This window comes from Macrobrachium nipponense, chromosome 11 (genome assembly GCF_015104395.2).
Source record: "Macrobrachium nipponense isolate FS-2020 chromosome 11, ASM1510439v2, whole genome shotgun sequence".
Lineage (NCBI taxonomy): Eukaryota > Metazoa > Arthropoda > Malacostraca > Decapoda > Palaemonidae > Macrobrachium > Macrobrachium nipponense.
The window spans coordinates 22,382,059-22,401,728 of NC_061087.1; the positions used below are offsets into that span (position 1 = coordinate 22,382,059).

The window sequence follows — 19,670 nt, forward strand, 5'->3', positions numbered from 1 at the left end:
AACAAGCCAAAATATCACCGCCGTCTGCACATACAAACACGAGAATTGTGAACATGATCATTGGCACACATATCATTATCATCATTATCGTACCATCGCTTCCATTCATGTCTTTCCTTGGCTTTATCTTCCACAAGTCTCCTCTCACGTCTAACCTTACGTTTTACTATTAACATAACGGTTTGTAATAAGAATATATATCACAATAGGCGCTTTCATACTTCAAGTGGGTTAGCACTAATAGGGTACGGAGTACGGACTTCTGGTCCTAGCAAATCTCTAGAGGTGGGCGTGTTAGTTTCACGCCCTATTTCTTAACTCCAGCAGACACTTCTACCCATTTATACCTGGATGGACTGGTAGGTGTTAGGCCGGGAGCGATCCACGGATCTGGCACACGAGAACATTATATTCTCTCTCTCTCTCTCTCTCTCTCTCTCTCTCTCTCTCTCTCTCTCTCTCTCTCTCTCTCTCCTTTAAAACCAGTTTTTTTCCTTCTTTTCATTTACTGGTTGTCTCCGTAAGGACAAGCATCAAATCAATTATTTATTCTTTATTGCAGTGCCAATTCCGAGTGGATACAGTGATCAAGTGAAATTGCAGTTGAGGAATATTAGCTTAAGGTTAACAATGAGTAATTGTTGGTGAACAATTGAATTATTAGTAGAATAATCACAGAAAATATAAAAAAAACAAATCTATCTTAAGTAGTGATCGAAGTTTGGTTCAACAAAACAAATAACCAATTCAATGTTGTAAGGCCTAATATTATTATTTTTTCATAAATATTGTCAACATTATGGTATTATTATAAAGCACATTAAGAACAAGAGAGTTAATAGAAAGAATGAAAGTTGATATAAATATAACAGTACAGGAATTGAAAAGATGGATAAAGTTTCATAGACCATAAATAAATAAAAATAAATAAACTCAATCGATCAACAAAAGTGAATGATTAATTTCTAAGTGGATAATAAGCAAATAAGTGGAAGAGTATTACTGCATGCACCTTCAAGCAAACGTAGAGCCAATTACAGAAATATAACCAAATGTCCAATTCTGCGAAGGTGAAGGTGTCTCTAAAAGAACCTTCGTAATTGTTCCACAAGTTCGGTTTCCTGACGAAGGACGATCGAGTACCAGCAACGAATGACGTCATTGGATATATGGTGATCCAACCTTACACATCAAATCTTGACTTAGATTTTGTTAATAAATTGAACGTTACGTTTTGTTAACACATTGAGCCTTACATTTTGTTAATAGACTGAGCCCCGCATTTTGTTAAAACATTGACCCTTACATTTTGTTAATAGACTGAGCCCCGCATTTTGTTAACACATTGAGCCTTACATTTTGTTAATAGACTGAGCCCCGCATTTTGTTAACACATTGAGCCTTACATTTTGTTAATAGACTGAGCCCCTCATTTTGTTAACACATTGAGCCTTACATTTTGTTAATAGACTGAGCCCCGCATTTTGCTAACACATTGAGCCTTACATTTTGTTAATAGACTGAGCCCTGCATTTTATTAAAAGATTGAGCCTTACATTTTGTTAACAGACTGAGCCTCACATTTTGTTAATAGACGAGTCTTATCTTTTGCTAATAGGCTGAGCCTTACATTTGTTAATAGACTGAGCCTTACGTTTAGTTGATACATCGAGCCTTACATTTTGTTAACACATTGAGCCTTACATATTTTTTTAACATATTGAGCCTTACGTTTTGTTAACAGACTGAGCCTTACATTTTGTTAACAGACGGAGTCTTACATTTTGGTAATAGACATAGCCTTTTGTTTTGTTAACAGACTGAGCCTTACCTTTTGTTAATAGAATGATCATTACATTTTGTTAAACTGAGCCTTACATTTGTTTAATAGACTGAACCTTACCTCCTGTTAATAGGCAGAGCCTTACGTTTTGTTAATAGGCTGAGCATTACATTTAGAAAACAGACTGAGCCTTACATTTTGTTAGTACACTCAGCCTTGCATACTGTTAATATATTTAGTTAATAGACTGAGCTTTACATTTTGTTAGTACGCAGAGAGTTGTTTTGTTCTTTGTAATGTGCCATTGTTCATTAGTTATTTTCTGATTTTAATTATATAATTTTTATTTTACTTATTTATTTACTTTATTTCAATAAGTTTTTATGTCTTTATTTGTTTCAATAACTTCTGCTTACTATTTCGAGTCTTGCTGCCCACAAATTTTTCGAAAAAAAAAATGCTATAGATCCTAAACTTGAATTAAATCCTTATGACATTTTCGTAATGTAAACGGTTGTAATCACCCTACTAAAAGTCAAAGTCTATATATATATATATATATATATATATAGATATATATATATATATAATCTTTTTTAGGAAGATATGGGGGTCGACTGGTGGCTCCTCCCAAAATAACCAATTTCATTCCAAATTTGTATATAATATTTACTAAATATCTGAGGAAGTCTAAGAACCAGTGATTATCCAAGACGTCATACGTACGAAATACCCAATAGAGTTGTCACCAATAGCCGGTATTCAATGAGCTGATGCTGATGACGTCACCTGCCGATGCAAATGATGACGTCGTCCACTGTGACAGACGCCGTTGATGAGTTCGACGAGAAACGCCACAAGTGAAATGAATATGCCTAAAATAAAAGATAAATTTTAAAAATTTAAAAAATCAGGTGACAGGAAAAACAAATAACACGAATTATTATTATTATTATTATTATTATTATTATTATTATTATATTATTACTACTACTACTACTAAATTTCTTAGCAATGCCACGGAATCAAAATACATAAATTTCAGGTCGAGTGATAATAATAATAATAATAATAATAATAATATAATAATAATATAATATAATTATTAATATATATTATTATTATTATTATTATTATTATTATTATTATTATTAGTTAATAGAATATAGAATTCAGGCAAAATGCCAAGCACTGGGACCTACGAGGTCATTCAGTGCTAAAAGGGAAATTGTGAGTAGAAAAGGTTGGAAAGGTGTAACAGGAGGAAAACCTCGCAAAATGGCGCTATGAATCAACTGTTAGGAGCGGGTGGAAAGCAAGAAGGAAGAAAGAGAATATGAACGGAGGTATAGTAAAGGGAATATATTATGTTTAGAGGATGTCTGCTTCAGACTATAAATGCAACTCGTTAATACAAAGGAGATAAGTTTACATGGATATTAAAGGTGCAAACATTCACATACACACGTATGTATATGTGTATGTGTTCTCCCTGCAGGATGACACAAACAAAAACAAAAGATTAATGAACATACCAATTCTAAACTATATATATATATATATATATATATATATATAATATATATATAATATATATATCTATATATGTTATATATATAATATATATATATAATAATATATATATATATATATATGTATATATATATATATATATTGTGACGAAGTGCCAAGTATCTGGTTACTACACTTACCATTCATTAATTGTTACCTCACAACAGCCAGACACCTGAACCCTCATCACAGGTACTAAACGACTGAATACTCTAAAGGCAACAGTGATCCCTTAACAACTTACCAGTTTTGAAGAAAATCAGACTAAGTTCATCAAAACAGGTGTGAGGTAATCTTGTAAGTAATTAAATTAATCAAAGGGCATCACTCCATCAACAACTTTAAAAGTCTAAGTATTTCCCTGATTTCAAAAGTCTAAGTACTTCCCTAGTTCTAAGTCACTTCAAGTAAATTGAAGGAAAACAGATCAATTACCACTCTATGTTTCTACCTAACATAAATATAATTAAATGCTGGTGTGAAAATAAAAACTTAAAAAAATTTTAAATACAAAAATTTATTATCCAACTCAAAATTTATAAGTGAAATTCACAATATCAGGGAAAATTACTGTTACTTGAAAGCAAAGTAAAGTTTAATTAATTCTTGAATCAATTAAGTACAATTAAATCAAAATTAATTTATCACAAAATTCAAGGAAATTAATTCAATCAAAATTCAAAAGTGTTAGGCAATACTTAAAATTTGGAAATTAATTCACAAGTGCTAAACAACAATGAAACTTGAAAAGAATCCTAAGTGAATGCAAATTAATTCACAAGTGTTGAATTCAATTAAATTGGCAACGATTGAGTAATGAAAATAACTAAGTTAATTAAATTGTGAATGCAAATGAAAACACAGAAAAATGTGGAAATGCCATAATTGCAAGAAGTATTAATCACACAGAATATAAAACAAAAAGACACACTTCAATAAGAAAATGGATAAATGCACAAAACATAAAAATCACTTCAAATGAAACAAACTCAAAACACAAAAATTTGCAATGTGTAAAAATGTAAATAGTTTCTCTCAAACCATTGTAACTATTAGTTATTAGTTCTCTAAACCATAGTAACCAATAGTTATTAGTTTCTTACCAAACCATCATAACCATTAGATATTAGTTGCAACTAATAAAAATACAATACACTTTACCTTCTTGGTATACCAATTTTCTTTCTTTGCTGCAGCTTGTTTCACACTCACAAAAACAGACGACGTTACACCCAATGTTTGTTCAGATTCCACAAAACACTAAATAATATTAAATAGCTCTAAGAAATATCAAATCTAAAATCTAAAAGTTACGAGTGACCATTCAGTAAGTAAGAAAAAGTTACATTACTTTGAAATCAAAAGTGCCGTGCAATGGACAGCGAGAGAGTGCGGGAGATGTAAATGCTTCGAGGGTTTAAGCTCGAATGAATTCTCTTCCTTACGAAAGTTGGGACACAATTCTTTCCAGAGGCTTCAAATGTGACGCAACTTTACAGACAAACTGCGAAATCTGCACGTGGCATTCGGCAGAGATGAACGCGTACGAAACGAGTATACATTCATGTACGTACCAGCTCAACAAAGACACGTACCCGACCGAAACAGACTCGAGCAAAAGTCCCTATCAGACGTGATGACAGAATTCCCAAAACACAATGAAGACCTCAAGGTCTCTAATCGCAAGGTGTTGACATAATAGGGAAACAATCCTAGTTTCGAATGGACAAAGTTAATCTCTTTCTTTCTTTCTACATTCTATGTTATATACTAACTTTTACATTATGCTATGCGAAATCTGAACACACATTTTAAACATCCTAACTCTAAGCTAGCTAGGAATCTGAAAAATGTTGCACAATTTTATACATAACATTTTATACAGTCAAAGAGGGGATATATGCGTTTTGATAGTAGCAATATATAATATATATATATATATTATATATAGAAATATATATATATATATATATATATATATATATATACATATATATATCTATATATATATACAATATAATATTATTATATCATATATATTATATATATAATATTATAATATATAAAGACTAACGCTTCTTTAATCTTTGTAAATTCAAAATAGGAAACGATTCACAACTCTACATAACCCGGATGCTCGCAAGCACCCTCAGAGGGAACTCTCACCAACTACGAAGAAGGAAAATATCCCGTAGAAGTCGACAAGACTGAGGGCCCTCCGTTGAGTGTAGGGTTCGTTCAGGGAGGATCCTAGACAGAAGGACGCGTTTTTCGTGCCCCGGCTGTAGAGCTTCTCCAGATTCCTGCCTCCTTCAGACCGCGGATGCTGTAGGATATATATATATATATATATATATATATATATATATATATATATATATATATATCAAGCTACAATGTCCTTTAATATCTAATTCGCTCTGCCTCGGAATTATTATATTTTCATATATGCTTAACCGAAGGGGAATTTTTTTCTCGATAATAGACTTGCTTGGACCAGGGCGCGAACCCATGGAGCCTTTCAAATCCAGGAACGTCAGTGAAGCGGTGGTGTAGTAGGATAAAGCTTCACTGACGTTCCTGGATTTGTAAGGATCCTGGGTTCGCGCCTTGGTCCAGGCAAGTCTATTATCGAGAAAAAATTCCCCTTCGGTTAAGCATATATGAAAATATATTAATTCCGAGGTAGAGCGAATTAGATATTAAAGGACATTGTAGCTCGATATATGTATATGAATCACGGAAATGTGATATGACTTATATATATATATATATATATATATATATATATATATATATATATATATATATATATATATATATATATATAACGTGAACGACAGTGATGAATTATAAGAGAGAATTACCGGGAAATAAATAAGATGGTAGAGAATGTAAAAAAATAAATCATGAGATGTCTATAAGCCAAGCGGAGAAGCGAATAATAAGACAAAGAAGGAAAATACGAAGAAAGAAAGAAAGTAGACAGGCAGACGAAGAAGGAAAAGAAGAAAGTAGATAGATAGAGAGAATGGAAAGAAGCCATCAGACTTCTCACCCCAGAGAGCAAAGAAAGAAAATACAATCGCCAATGATGGTGCTGCTACTGATGCTGATAATGGTGATGATGATAATGCTGATGTTGATACTGATAATGGTGATGATGAGGCTAATGATGAAGCTTTACCAATGCTATTATCATGCTGATGATGCTACTAATGTTGTTGTTGAGGATGATGATACTGATGCTGATGATGATGCTGATGCTGATAATGGTGATGATGCTGATAATGATAATGGCGGTGATGATGATGATGATGATGATGCTAATGATGAAGCTTTATCTGCTGACGATAATTATCATGCTGATGATGCTCCTTATGTTATTGTTGATGATGATGATCATAGTGATAACGATAATGATAATTATGATAATTCTGATGATGATGATGATGATGCTCCTGCTGATGATAATGATGATGCTAATGACGATGATGTTGGTGATTGTGATGATGCTCCTGTTGATGCTGATGATGATGCTGAATGATAATGAAGATCATGATGCGTATGGCGATGATGATGATGGTGATGGTAATGATAAAAAATGATAAATACTGCTGATGATAATGGTGATGTTGATGATGATGATGATGATGATGAATGATGATTATGACACAGACAAGAACAGAAGGAAAGGAGAAATAACAACTCACATGGGATCGACCTTGGCCTTGAGGGAGGAGCCGAGGGGGAAGGCGATGCTCAAGGAGGTCCCTCCGAAAACGGTTTCTCTGGCGATGTACACGTCACAGAAGCCTCTCTGTCAAGGTACATACATACTGAATTAGAAGGCGGGTACTAGGAACTGTTCTGCAGAAGCTATTCTGAAGACAAGATTCTGTAGAAACTATGCTGCAGAAACTGTTCTGTAGAATCTATTCTGTAGACACTATTCCGTAGAAACTATTCTGCAGAAATTATTCTGTAGAAACTATTCTGAAGAAATTATTCTGTAGAAACTATTCTGAAGAAAATATTCTGAAGAAACTATTCTGAAGAAATTATTCTTCTAGACACTACTCTGAAGAAACTATTCTTCTAGACACTATTCTGAAGAAACTATTCTTCTAGACACTATTCTGATGAAACTATTCTGTAAAAACTATTCTGAAGAAACTATTCTGAAGAATTATTCTGAAGAAAATATTCTGAATTTCTGAGACATGATTCTTGTAGACATATTCTGAAGAACAATCTTAGACACTATTCTGAAGAAACTATTCTTCTAGACACAATTCTGATGAAACTATTCTGTAGAAATTATTCTGAAGAAAATATTCTAAAGAAAATATTCTGCAGAAACTATTCTGAAGAAACTATTCTTGTAGACAGTTCCGAAAAAAATATTCTGAAGAAACTATTCTGCAAAAACTATTCTGTAAAAACTACTCTGAAGAAACTATTCTGCAGAAACTATTCTGCAGAAACTATTCTGAAGATAAGAATTCTGTAGAAGCTATTCTAAAGGAAAGATTCTGTAGAAACTATGTTGCAGAAACTATTCTGAAGAAAAGATTCTGTAGGAACTATTCTGCAGAAACTATTCTGATGAAAAGAGTGTGTATAAACTATTTTGCAGAAACTATTCTGAAAACATTCTGTAGAAACTATTCTCCAAAAACTGTTCTGAAGATAAGATTCTGCAGAAACTATTCTGAAGAAACTATTCTGTACAGAAACTATTCTGAGGAAAAGATTCTGTAGAAACCATTCTGAAGATACTATTCTGAGGAAAAGATTCTGTAGAAACTATTCTGAAGAAACTATTCTGAGGAAAAGATTCTGTAGAAACTATTCTGAAGAAAAAAAGTCTGTAGAAACTATTCTGTAGAAAAACTACTCCAAAGGAAAAATTCTGCCAAAACTATCCTGTACAAACTATTCTGCACATGAAACAGGGGAACAAAATTGTCAGAAAAGAAAGCTAAACCAAGCAAAATGCAAAAGATGCAAGGAATAAGACTCATGAAAAAAACAAAAAGAGAAGCAACAAAAATATTCAGAGCTCGACAACAAGAATCAGGTCCCAATGAGGTCTGCGAAAGCACCGCACAGAAACGAATGACTGAGAGACACTCACAGTCGAATACCTCTGGTGCAGGAGGTAAGAGAAGGCCCTCTTGCCCAAGAACGCAGCCATCTTCCCCTGTGTGAGGTCTATGGACAGCCGGGTGATGTCGTTGTGGAAGACGGCCTGCTTCTTCAGCTGGTACAAAGGGGAGCCTTCAGATGCGCTCTGTCAAAAGAAGGAAATCACTTACACGGTAGTTTCTATCTTCTTTCTCCACACTGTCAAGACAAAAGAATAATTCATATATCCTCCTTTCAGTGACAAGATGCGCATTGACTTGTGACTACTGACCCATCAAGAGTGGCTCGGTGTAGTACCCAGGTGAAGGAGACGTCAGTTCTTCAGACAGGAACTTTATTAATTAAAACATACACGGGAGCGATACCAAAGCTCAAGTCTCAAAGACACTAAGGTTACGAGGGAACAAGTAATAAGGATTGTTATCTCAAGACACCAAGGCTACGAGGGAACAAGCAATAAGGATTGTTATCTGTTACACGGTGGTCAAATGTCAGTGTGTGTCGTTGTACTGGAATTTCTACACCTTGCAGCTGCAGCGGTTCGAATCCCGCTGGTGACGCAGCACTTATCAATTACAATTTCCCTGGAGTGAAAGCTTTTATTGAGGTATAATGAACTGGATATTAAACGACATTTGTGATTTAATATTTGAGGCTATGTAAAAATGTTACGGCATACACAACAATATATATATATATATATATATATATATATATATATATATATAAAATTTTTTTACATTACCGTAATTCATATACATGAATTAAGCTACAATACATTCATATATATATATATATATATATATATATATATATATATATATATATATATATATATATAGTATATGTGTGTGTACTTCTGTAGAGTAGCAAAGTTGAATTGCGAATGTAGATATTTCAGCGAATCATAACATTCATTGTAAATATCCTTAAGAAACTTATCACACACAACTCTAACGTTCAAATAGTAGTTTTTAAAACTTTGTCTTGTGAACCTGAAATATCCAAATCTCCTCATTCCACTTCATCTTCACCTTTGATAATGTGACACTTACATTTATTTTCAGAAAACATTTAAGTTAAGTGAAGTATACCTTAGTTTTACCAGACCACTGAGCTGATTAACAGCTCTCCTAGGGCTGGCCCGAACCATTAGATATTTTTACGTGGCTAGGAACCAATTGGTCACCTAGCAAAGGGACCTACAGCTTATTGTGGGATCCGAACCACACTATATCGAGAAATGAATTTCTATCACCAGAAATAAATTCCTCTGATTCCGCGTTGGCCGAGCCGGGATTCGAACTTCGGACCACCGGATTGGCAGCCGAGCGCGAAAACCACTCGTCCAGCGAGGAACTTAGGAAATTTTAATAGTTTCTCTTGTGACGTCGCTTTGCAGATGCAACTTGAATAATGCCATGGAATACGTAAGGAACTAGAGAAAGCCAGAGTGCAAAAGTGAATGTTATGACAAATAATCAGTCACAAGTAAACTGATGGCAAACTCTCCTCTTAACAGACGCAGTTCGAATGATTCCATAAAACACGTAAGCAATTAAAGAATTCCACAGCCAAATGAGCCAGTGTTCTTATGATACACTTCTCTTTAAGTTGATTACAAAATCGCCTCTCTACAGACGCAGCTTAAATAATTCCATGGAACACGTAAACAACTAGAAAATTCCACAGTCAAAGGAGTAAGTGGCACGTAAATTGATGATAAACTCGCCTCTTCAGACAAGCAGCTTGATTAAGTCGATAGAACACGTAAGCAATTAGAGAATTCCACAGACAAACTCTCCTCTTTACAAACTCATCTTGAATAATCCCAGGGAACACGTAAGAAAGTAAAGAATACCACGGACAAAGTCGCCTCTTTACAAACTCATCTTGAATAATTCCACGGAACACGTAAGAAAGTAGAGTATCCCATTCTAAAACGCTACCACCACCACCCGATCAAAGCGGTTAACCCTCGAGTTGGCAACTCCACGCACCCCAACTGACCTCCATAGCCTGGTTGAGCATGCTGCCCTTCATGACGAACGTGGGTATGCGGCTGTTGATGAGTTCCTCGATGCTGTTGAAGGGCAGGCGGAGCCTGGGCATGATAAGCATCGCCATCAGGTTGCTCCTGTAGACTGAGCCCAGGATGAACGAAATCATGAGCCACAGGCCTGTGATTACCCTGATGGAGTCGCCCTTAGGGCACCACAACGGGGCTGAGGGGTGAGAGTGTAATAGATTATTATTATCATTTTATTAAAAGTTATTGCTGCCACAGCTGCGTTAATTTTATAAGGGTTCTTCTTTATTTTTTTCTCTCTTTAAAAAATAGAGAACCTTTATAAAATTAACGCAGCTGAGGTAGCAATTACTTTTAATAAAAGAGGTTTAAAAGAGGTTTTACTTCCAGCATATTATGATTATTATTATTATTATTATTTTATGATTATATTATTACTTATTATTATTTTTGTTATTATTATTATTATATATTATTATTCAAAGAAAACTCATAATCACATGAGTCATTAAAATGGGAAAGTAAATCCCCAGTAGTATGTCTGCTTGATTTCGTAATTTAATATTTATAAATTTTTAACAACAAAATCCAACAGATATATTACTATGGATTTACTTTCCCATTATTATTATTATTATTATTATTATTATTATTATTATTATTATTATTATTATTATTATTATTATTATATTATTATTATATTATTATTAGTCACATTAATGAGTAACTTTCACAGCTTATAATTATTACACCTTTTTGATGGTGATGAGGACTGCTCTAATAATAATAATAATAATAATAATAATAATAATAATAATAATAATAATAATTTGATAATAATAATAATAACAATAATAATAATTTAGTCACAATACTGAGTAATTTTCTGTAAATCATCTCTTGCCATAAGAATTTATTATTATTATTATTATTATTATTTTTTTTTTTTTTTGCTCTATCACAGTCCTCCAATTCGACTGGGTGGTATTTATAGTGTGGGGTTCCGGGTTGCATCCTGCCCCCTTAGGAGTCCATCACTCTTCTTACTATGTGTGCCGTTTCTAGGATCACACTCTTCTGCATGAGTCCTGGAGCTACTTCAGCCTCTAGTTTTTCTAGATTCCTTTTCAGGGATCTTGGGATCGTGCCTAGTGCTCCTATGATTATGGGTACGATTTCCACTGGCATATCCCATATCCTTCTTATTTCTATTTTCAGATCTTGATACTTATCCATTTTTCCCTCTCTTTCTCTTCAACTCTGGTGTCCCATGGTATTGCGACATCAATGAGTGATACTTTCTTCTTGACTTTGTCAATCAACGTCACGTCTGGTCTGTTTGCACGTATCACCCTATCCGTTCTGATACCATAGTCCCAGAGGATCTTTGCCTGATCGTTTTCTATCACTCCTCAGGTTGGTGCTCGTACCACTTATTACTGCAAGGTAGCTGATGTTTCTTGCACAGGCTCCAGTGGAGGGCTTTTGCCACTGAATCATGCCTCTTTTTGTACTGGTTCTGTGCAAGTGCCGGGCATTCACTTGCTATGTGGTTTATGGTTTCATTTTTCGTATTGCACTTCCTACATATGGGAGAGATGTTATTTCCGTCTATCGTACTTTGAACATATCTGGTTCTTAGGGCCTGATCTTGTGCCGCTGTTATCATTCCTTCAGTTTCCTTCTTTAGCTCTCCCCTCAGTAGCCATTGCCAATTGTCATCGCTGGCTAGTTCTTTAGTCTGTCTCATGTATTGTCCGTGCATTGGTTTGTTGTGCCAGTCCTCAGTTCTTTCTGTCTTTCTCCTGTCTCTGTATATTTCTGGGTCTTCGTCTACTTTTATTAGTCCTTCTTCCCATGCACTCTTTAGCCACTCGTCTTCACTGGTTTTTAGATATTGCCCCAGTGCTCTGTTTTCGATGTTAACGCAGTCCTCTATACTTAGTAGTCCTCTCCCTCCTTCCTTTCGTGTTATGTATAGTCTGTCCGTATTTGCTCTTGGGTGTAGTGCTTTGTGTATTGTCATATGTTTCCTGGTTTTCTGATCTATGCTGCGGAGTTCTGCCTTCGTCCATTCCACTATTCCTGCGCTGTATCTGATTACTGGCACTGCCCATGTGTTTATGGCTTTTATCATATTTCCGGCGTTGAGTTTTGACTTGAGTATCGCCTTGAGTCTCTGCATATATTCTTTCCTGATCGGTGTCCTTCATCTCTTGGTGTTTTATATCTCCTCCTTCCATTATTCCCAGGTATTTGTATCCTGTCTCATCTATGTGTTTGATGTTGCTCCCATCTGGTAGCTTTATCCCTTCAGTTCTCGTTACTTTGCCTTTTTGTATGTTGACTAAGGCGCATTTTTCTATTCCAAACTCCATCCTGATGTCCCCAGATACAATTCTTACAGTCTGGATTAGGGTATCTATTTCCTTGATGCTCTTACCATACAGCTTGATGTCGTCCATGAACATCAGATGGTTGATTCTGTTGCTCTTTTCTTGAGTTGGTACCCGGCATCCATCTTCTGTAGTACTTTTGTCATGGGAATCATGGCTACTACGAAGAGTAGTGGGGACAGTGAGTCGCCCTGGAAGATCCCTCTCCTGATATTAACCTCTGCTAGTCTTATTCCAGAGCTTGTAAGTATTGTATTCCAGTTGCGCATTGTATTTTTGAGGAAGCTGATGGTATTTTCCTCTGCCCCATATATTTTCAGGCATTCTATTAGCCATGTGTGTGGTATCATGTCGAAGGCTTTCTTATAGTCTATCCATGCCATGCTTAGGTTGGTTTTCCTTCTCCTACTGTTCTTCATTACCATTTTGTCTATCAGGAGCTGGTCTTTTGTGCCCCTACACTTCCTTCTGCAGCCTTTCTGTTGGTGGGGGATGGTGTTTGTCTCCTCTAGGTAGTTGTATAGCCTTTCACTGATGATCCACCTGTTAGTAACTTCCACATTATTGGTAGGCAGGTGATAGGCCTGTAGTTACTGGCTATATTTCCCTTACTCTTGTCTTTTTGTACTAAGGATGTTCTTCCTGTGGTCATCCATTTGGGTGCTTGGTGATTTGAGATACAATGCTGGAGTTGTTCTGCTATTCGTGGGTGTAGGGCCTTGAAGTTTTTGAGCCAGTATCCATGGACTTCATCGGGACCTGGGGCTTTCCAGTTTGGCATTTTCTTTAGTTGGTGTCTGACTGTGTCTGTCGTGATGTCTGTGAATCTTTGTTTTATTCTCCCTGTTTCTTCTTCCTTGACTTCCTGGAGCCATGTTGCATGTTTGTTGTGTGATACCGGATTGCTCCATATGTTTATTATTATTATTATTATTATTATACATTCTAGTCACACTAATGGGTAACTTTCATAACTTATTATTATTACACATTTTTTCACAACTGGGCGACTTATAATAATAATAATAATAATAATAATAATAATAATAATAATAATAATAATAATAATATTCATTTAGTCACAATACTGAATAAGTTTCAGTAAATCATCTGTTGCCATAAGAATTTATTATTATTTATTGTCATTATTATTATTCACAATACTGAGTAACTGTCATGACCCCATAACATTATCCATAATGATTTATTATTATTATTATTATTATTATTATTATTATTATTATTATTATTATTATTATTATTATTATTATTATTATTAGTCACACTAATGATTAACTTCCATAACTTACCATTACACATTTTTGTCACAACTGAGCGACTGATTATAGTGATGATGGTTGCTCTAATAATAATAATAATAATAATAATAATAATAATAATAATAATATAAGTAATAGAAAGTAAATCCACAATAATATGTCTGTTTGATCTTGTCATTTATTATAAAGACAAGGAGGACCGTGCAGGTCATCGAAAGCTTTCTGCTTTGTATTTTAAATAACAAGATCAAACATTTACTTTTCCATTTTATTTTATTAACTCATATGATTATGAGGTTTCTTTGAATAATAATAATAATAATATCATTAATTTAGCCACATTACTGAGTAATTTTCATGTACATCATCTCTTGCCATTTTATTATTATTATTATTTTTTTTTTTTTTTTTTTTTTTTGCTCTTTCACAGTCCTCTAATTCGACTGGGTGGTATTTATAGTGTGGGGTTCCGGGTTGCATCCTGCCTCCTTAGGAGTCCATCACTTTTCTTACTATGTGCGCCGTTTCTAGGATCACACTCTTCTGCATGAGTCCTGGAGCTACTTCAGCCTCTAGTTTTTCTAGATTCCTTTTCAGGGATCTTGGGATCGTGCCTAGTGTTCCTATGATTATGGGTACAATTTCCACTGGCATATTCCATATCCTTCTTATTTCTATTATCAGGTCTTGATACTTATCCATTTTTTTCCTCTTCTTTATCTTCAACTCTGGTGTCCCATTGTATTGCTACATCAATGAGTAATACTTTCTTCTTGATTTTGTCAATCAACGTCACGTCTGGTCTATTTGCACGTATCACCCTATCTGTTCTGATACCATAGTCCCAGAGGAACTTTGCCTGATCGTTTTCTATCACTCCTTCAGGTTGGTGCTCGTACCACTTATTACTGCAAGGTAGCTGGTGTTTCTTGCACAGGCTCCAGTGGAGGGCTTTTGCTACTGAATCATGCCTCTTTTTGTACTGGTTCTGTGCAAGTGCCGGACATTCGCTTGCTATGTAGTTTATGGTTTCATTTTTCGTATTGTACTTCATACATATGGGGGAGATGTTATTTCCATCTATCGTTCTTTGGACATATCTGGTTCTTAGGGCCTGATCTTGTGCCGCTGTTATTATTCCTTCAGTTTCCTTCTTGAGCTCTCCCCTCAGTAGCCATTGCCACGTGTCATCGCTGGCTAGTTCTTTAGTCTGACTCGTGTATTGTCCGTGCATTGGTTTGTTATGCCATTCCTCTGTTCTGCTTGTCTTTCTCCTGTCTCTCTATATTTCTCGGTCTTCGTCTACTTTTATCAGTCATTCTTCCCATGCGCTCTTGAGCCACTCGTCTTCACTGGTCTTCATATATTGCCCCAGTGCTCTGTTCTCGATGTTGACGCAGTCCTCTATACTTAGTAGTCCTCTCCCTCCTTCCTTTCGTGTTATGTATAGTCTGTCCGTATTTGCTCTTGGGTGTAGTGCTTTGTGTATTGTCATATGTTTCCTCGTTTTCTGGTCTATGCTGCGAAGTTCTGCCTTCATCCATTCCACTATTCCTGCGCTGTATCTGATTACTGGCACTGCCAATGTGTTTATGGCTTTTATCATATTTCCGGCGTTGAGTTTTGACTTGAGTATCGCCTTGAGTCTCTGCACATATTCTTTCCTGATCGTGTCCTTCATCTCTTGATGTTTTATATCCCCTCCTTCCATTATTCCCAGGTATTTGTATCCCGACTCATCTATGTGTTTGATGTTGTTCCCATCTGGTAGCTTTATCCCTTCAGTCCTTGTTACTTTGCCCTTTTGTATGTTGACTAAGGCGCATTCTTCTATTCCAAACTCCATCCTGATGTCCCCAGATACAATCCTTACAGTCTGGATTAGGGTATCTATTTCCTTGATGCTCTTACCATACAGCTTGATGTCGTCCATGAGCATCAGATGGTTAATTCTTTTGCTTCTTTTCTTGAGTTGGTACCCAGCATCCATCTTCTGCAGTACTTATTATTATTATTATTATTATTATTATTATTATTATTATTATTATTATTATTATTATTATTATTATTATTATTATTATTTACTTACGCTGAGAGAGCTGAACTGCTATGGTCCACATGATGACTAACCAGATGCTCTTCTGGATGTCATGTTCACCTTCTCCTCCCAGATTTTCGTCTCCATCTCTTGAAAAAAATAACATAATATAGAAGGAACGAGGATAATAAAACCTAGAAAGTGCTGACTAGATGGAGTGTAGGAAGTATCAAAAAGGGTGTGGAGGGTCGTAAAAGGTACTATTATTATTGTTTTCCAGAAGATGGAACAAGCCTACCACAGGGGCCACTGACTTGAAATTCAAGCTTCCAAAGAATATGGTGTTCATTAGGAAGTAATGAGAAGAGGTAAAGGGAAAGAAGAGATACCACGTATTAATAAATAATAATAATAAATTAACAAATACATAAAGATGCATCATGAAATAATTGTCAGGAGAGGATGGGTAGCAATATGGAAGAGAGAGAATATGAATGGAGGTACAGTAAAAGGAACAAAAGGGGCTTGCAGCTAGGGGCCCGAAGGAACGCTGTAATAGAACCTTTAGTAAACCCTACAGTGCACTCCAATAGGTGCACTGACGGCACTACCCCCTACGGGATGTAATACGTAAAATAACATCGGTGAAGAGAACACCTTCCCTCGCCCCTTACCCTTTGTCAGGAGATATATATCCGTAGAGGAAATGCACCATAAACGTTACTACCGTCACGCCAATAAGGGTTAGGCCTAAGATCAACCACACCTGATAGAAAAAAAATTAATACTAACAGCGACGGTAATCACAATCAGGGGAATTTTTATATAAATATGTACATGAGGTGTTGCCTACAAATATGAGACTTGCATTATTGAAAACAAGGAAAGACGGATGTAATGAACCAGAACATACAATGCATGTTTTTTTACTTTTGCAGTAAGGTGTATAATGTATTTATAGTCGTTTTTTTTTTCATCTGTCCACCCGCCTGTGGTGTTTGCGTATGGTAACACTGCGTCCCGGGCTTTAGATAGTTACATTCAGCTTACAAGCAACAACAATAATAATATCCTATTTCGAATATTAACGGTGTAATTCGCATGCAATAAATTATTAAAACACATTTCAGTTGCAAATGTACACCCAGATATCCTTTTAATTACCTAAAACAGTGGTTCTTAACCTGGGGGGCGCCCCCATAAGGGGGCGTCAGCAGTTTCCAGGGGAGGCGCGAGCCCTAACGAAAAGTGAAAAAAAATTCTTTAATTATATTCGTTATTATCTTAACAAGAGCGAGAACTAATATATTCAGGAGTTTATGAACAAATGCAAAAGTATCGCCTTCTAACGTTACTTTCCTAGAGTCTACTACTCTAGTTAGGCTCGTTGGGCTGACTATGTTATTGGCCTCCCTTCCTATCCCTCGAAACCCCTTCTCTCTCTCATTTTTTTTTATTTTCCTTTAAATCTGGGAGGGAATTTTACTCCTGACCATGTTTTGTAATTATTGGCCTCCCCTCCTATCTACCCCTCGAAACCCTTTTGCTTTCTCATTTTTTTTATTTTCCTTTAAATCTGGGAGGGAATTTTACTCATAGATGCAAGAGGGGGGGAGGGGGGGGGCGTGAAAGAAAGGACCAACTCTTAGAGGGGGCGTGGTCATAAAAAGGTTAAGAACCACTGACCTAAAACTTACACATAGCGTAATTATTTAAAGCCCGGGACGCAGTGTTACCATGCGCAAACACCACAGGCGGGTGGACAGATGGAAAAAACAAGAGTATAGGTGGTTCAAAAATAAATTTACATTAATGTGCTCTATTATAAACAGAGACTGGCTAAAACTTTTAATGTTTGACTTTAATTATGTAAAATAACAAAACTGGCTAAAACATTTAATGTTTGACTTTGATTATGTAAAATAACAAAGATAAAAACAGCAATCTCATTGATATGTAACTATCTTTATTGTATATGGATAAGTAGTTAAAAACTTTAATGAAATAGAAACCTTCAGTTTTCTCAAAGGTAAAGTAAATTATTGCAGATAGCTCCTAAAATCCAATTCATGGTGACAAACTAAAATCAATTGTGACAGATGAATTTATGAAAGAAGTCCTTTAAACTCGAGATAAACTCGAATTATTAGGTATGTATATAACAATATAACTGTTAAAAAAAATTATTGTCTAAATGAAAATTGCCATGTTTGTAAATAAACCTTATTGATTTAAATTTTTAAAATATCAGTTATACGAATCACGCCTACCGTCAAACCACACGGGACGTAATATGGAAAAGAAGACTCACAGATGTTGTGTAAGGCTTCACGAAGCCGATAACGTCAGCCTCCAGAACGGGCATCTTGTGGCCGACTGCCTGGTCGTCCATGAAGAGAGATTCGCTCAGTGAAACGGCAGAAGCTCGTTCGGCGTTCAATGAAAGGACTATGGCGGACATATCGGCCTCCTGGCGAAGATAACTTACCATTCAGTGATTTCTGTATCATTTTCTTTCATATCTTTTTTTTTATTAGAAAAATATTACATATCATTTACATAAGAAAGATGTTACAAAATATTAAAAAAATATATACTTACAATATTTACAAATTACCATGGATTTTTTTTTATTATTAACTAGGCTTTAAAACTTTTCTAAAACACTAGGTAATAGTTGTAGTATTACTTACAAAATTAATACTGGCAACTCAAAAACAGTAATTAATGTATTTTTATGTAAAAATCTTTTCTATTCTTTCTTATCAGAGGAAACGAGCTTAACATGAACGCTTAGTTCGCCTAATAAATTGTGCCTTCGCTAACTGGTACGGGTCAGATATAGGTCTAGAGAGAGAGAGAGAGAGAGAGAGAGAGGTTTTAGTTGCAAAATACGAAAAATCATGTCACCCATGCTATAGGCGCATGCTCAGTTAAAATAAGTAAACTGGTGAAGAAAGTAAACGCAAATTAAACATTTCCTTTCTGAAACTCTTTGGCGCGAAAAAGTTTAAAGAAAAAAATAACGAACAAAATAAATCAGTTCCTTCTGAAACAATTCAAGAATGACAAACTGCGTGAAACTAACCTTCCGGGTGAGTAGTCCCATAATTCCAGTCCACGTACCGTTGGGGAGACGAATACCATAGTGGCGGTCCTTCGCTAAGATGTATTGCACACTGTACACAAGAGTGAGATAGCATATGATTAACTGATGATTATCTGCATTAAATAATTCCCCATGATTCGAATTGCACGCGTAAAGGTAGGCTAATGATAGAAGTAGAATGCAATGTGAAAAAACCTAGAGCTACCTCGATGAGAATTTAAGGGAACATGGGCGCCCGCAGCATATTTTCCAAGAGGGGACAAATTATATATACATATATATATATATATATATATATATATATATATATAT

The 19,670-nt window shown here is 35.3% G+C and overlaps 2 protein-coding genes across 2 annotated transcripts; one reads left to right on the forward strand and one right to left on the reverse strand.

Annotated features, from left to right (window-relative positions):
- The first annotated feature begins 6,446 nt into the window (after positions 1-6,446).
- On the forward strand, positions 6,447-6,902 carry LOC135208222 (uncharacterized). The gene has a single exon (XM_064240347.1). The coding sequence runs from the start codon at positions 6,447-6,449 to the stop codon at positions 6,900-6,902; it is 456 nt and encodes a 151-aa protein (XP_064096417.1).
- Positions 6,903-7,064: 162 nt separating this feature from the next.
- LOC135208233 (uncharacterized) lies at positions 7,065-16,396 on the reverse strand. The gene is made up of 4 exons (XM_064240358.1): positions 16,342-16,396; positions 10,517-10,731; positions 8,496-8,651; positions 7,065-7,175 (listed from the first exon to the last, which is right to left on the reverse strand). Exons 1-4 carry the CDS (start codon positions 16,394-16,396, stop codon positions 7,065-7,067), a joined length of 537 nt encoding a protein of 178 aa, XP_064096428.1.
- Between the last annotated feature and the right edge of the window lie 3,274 nt (positions 16,397-19,670).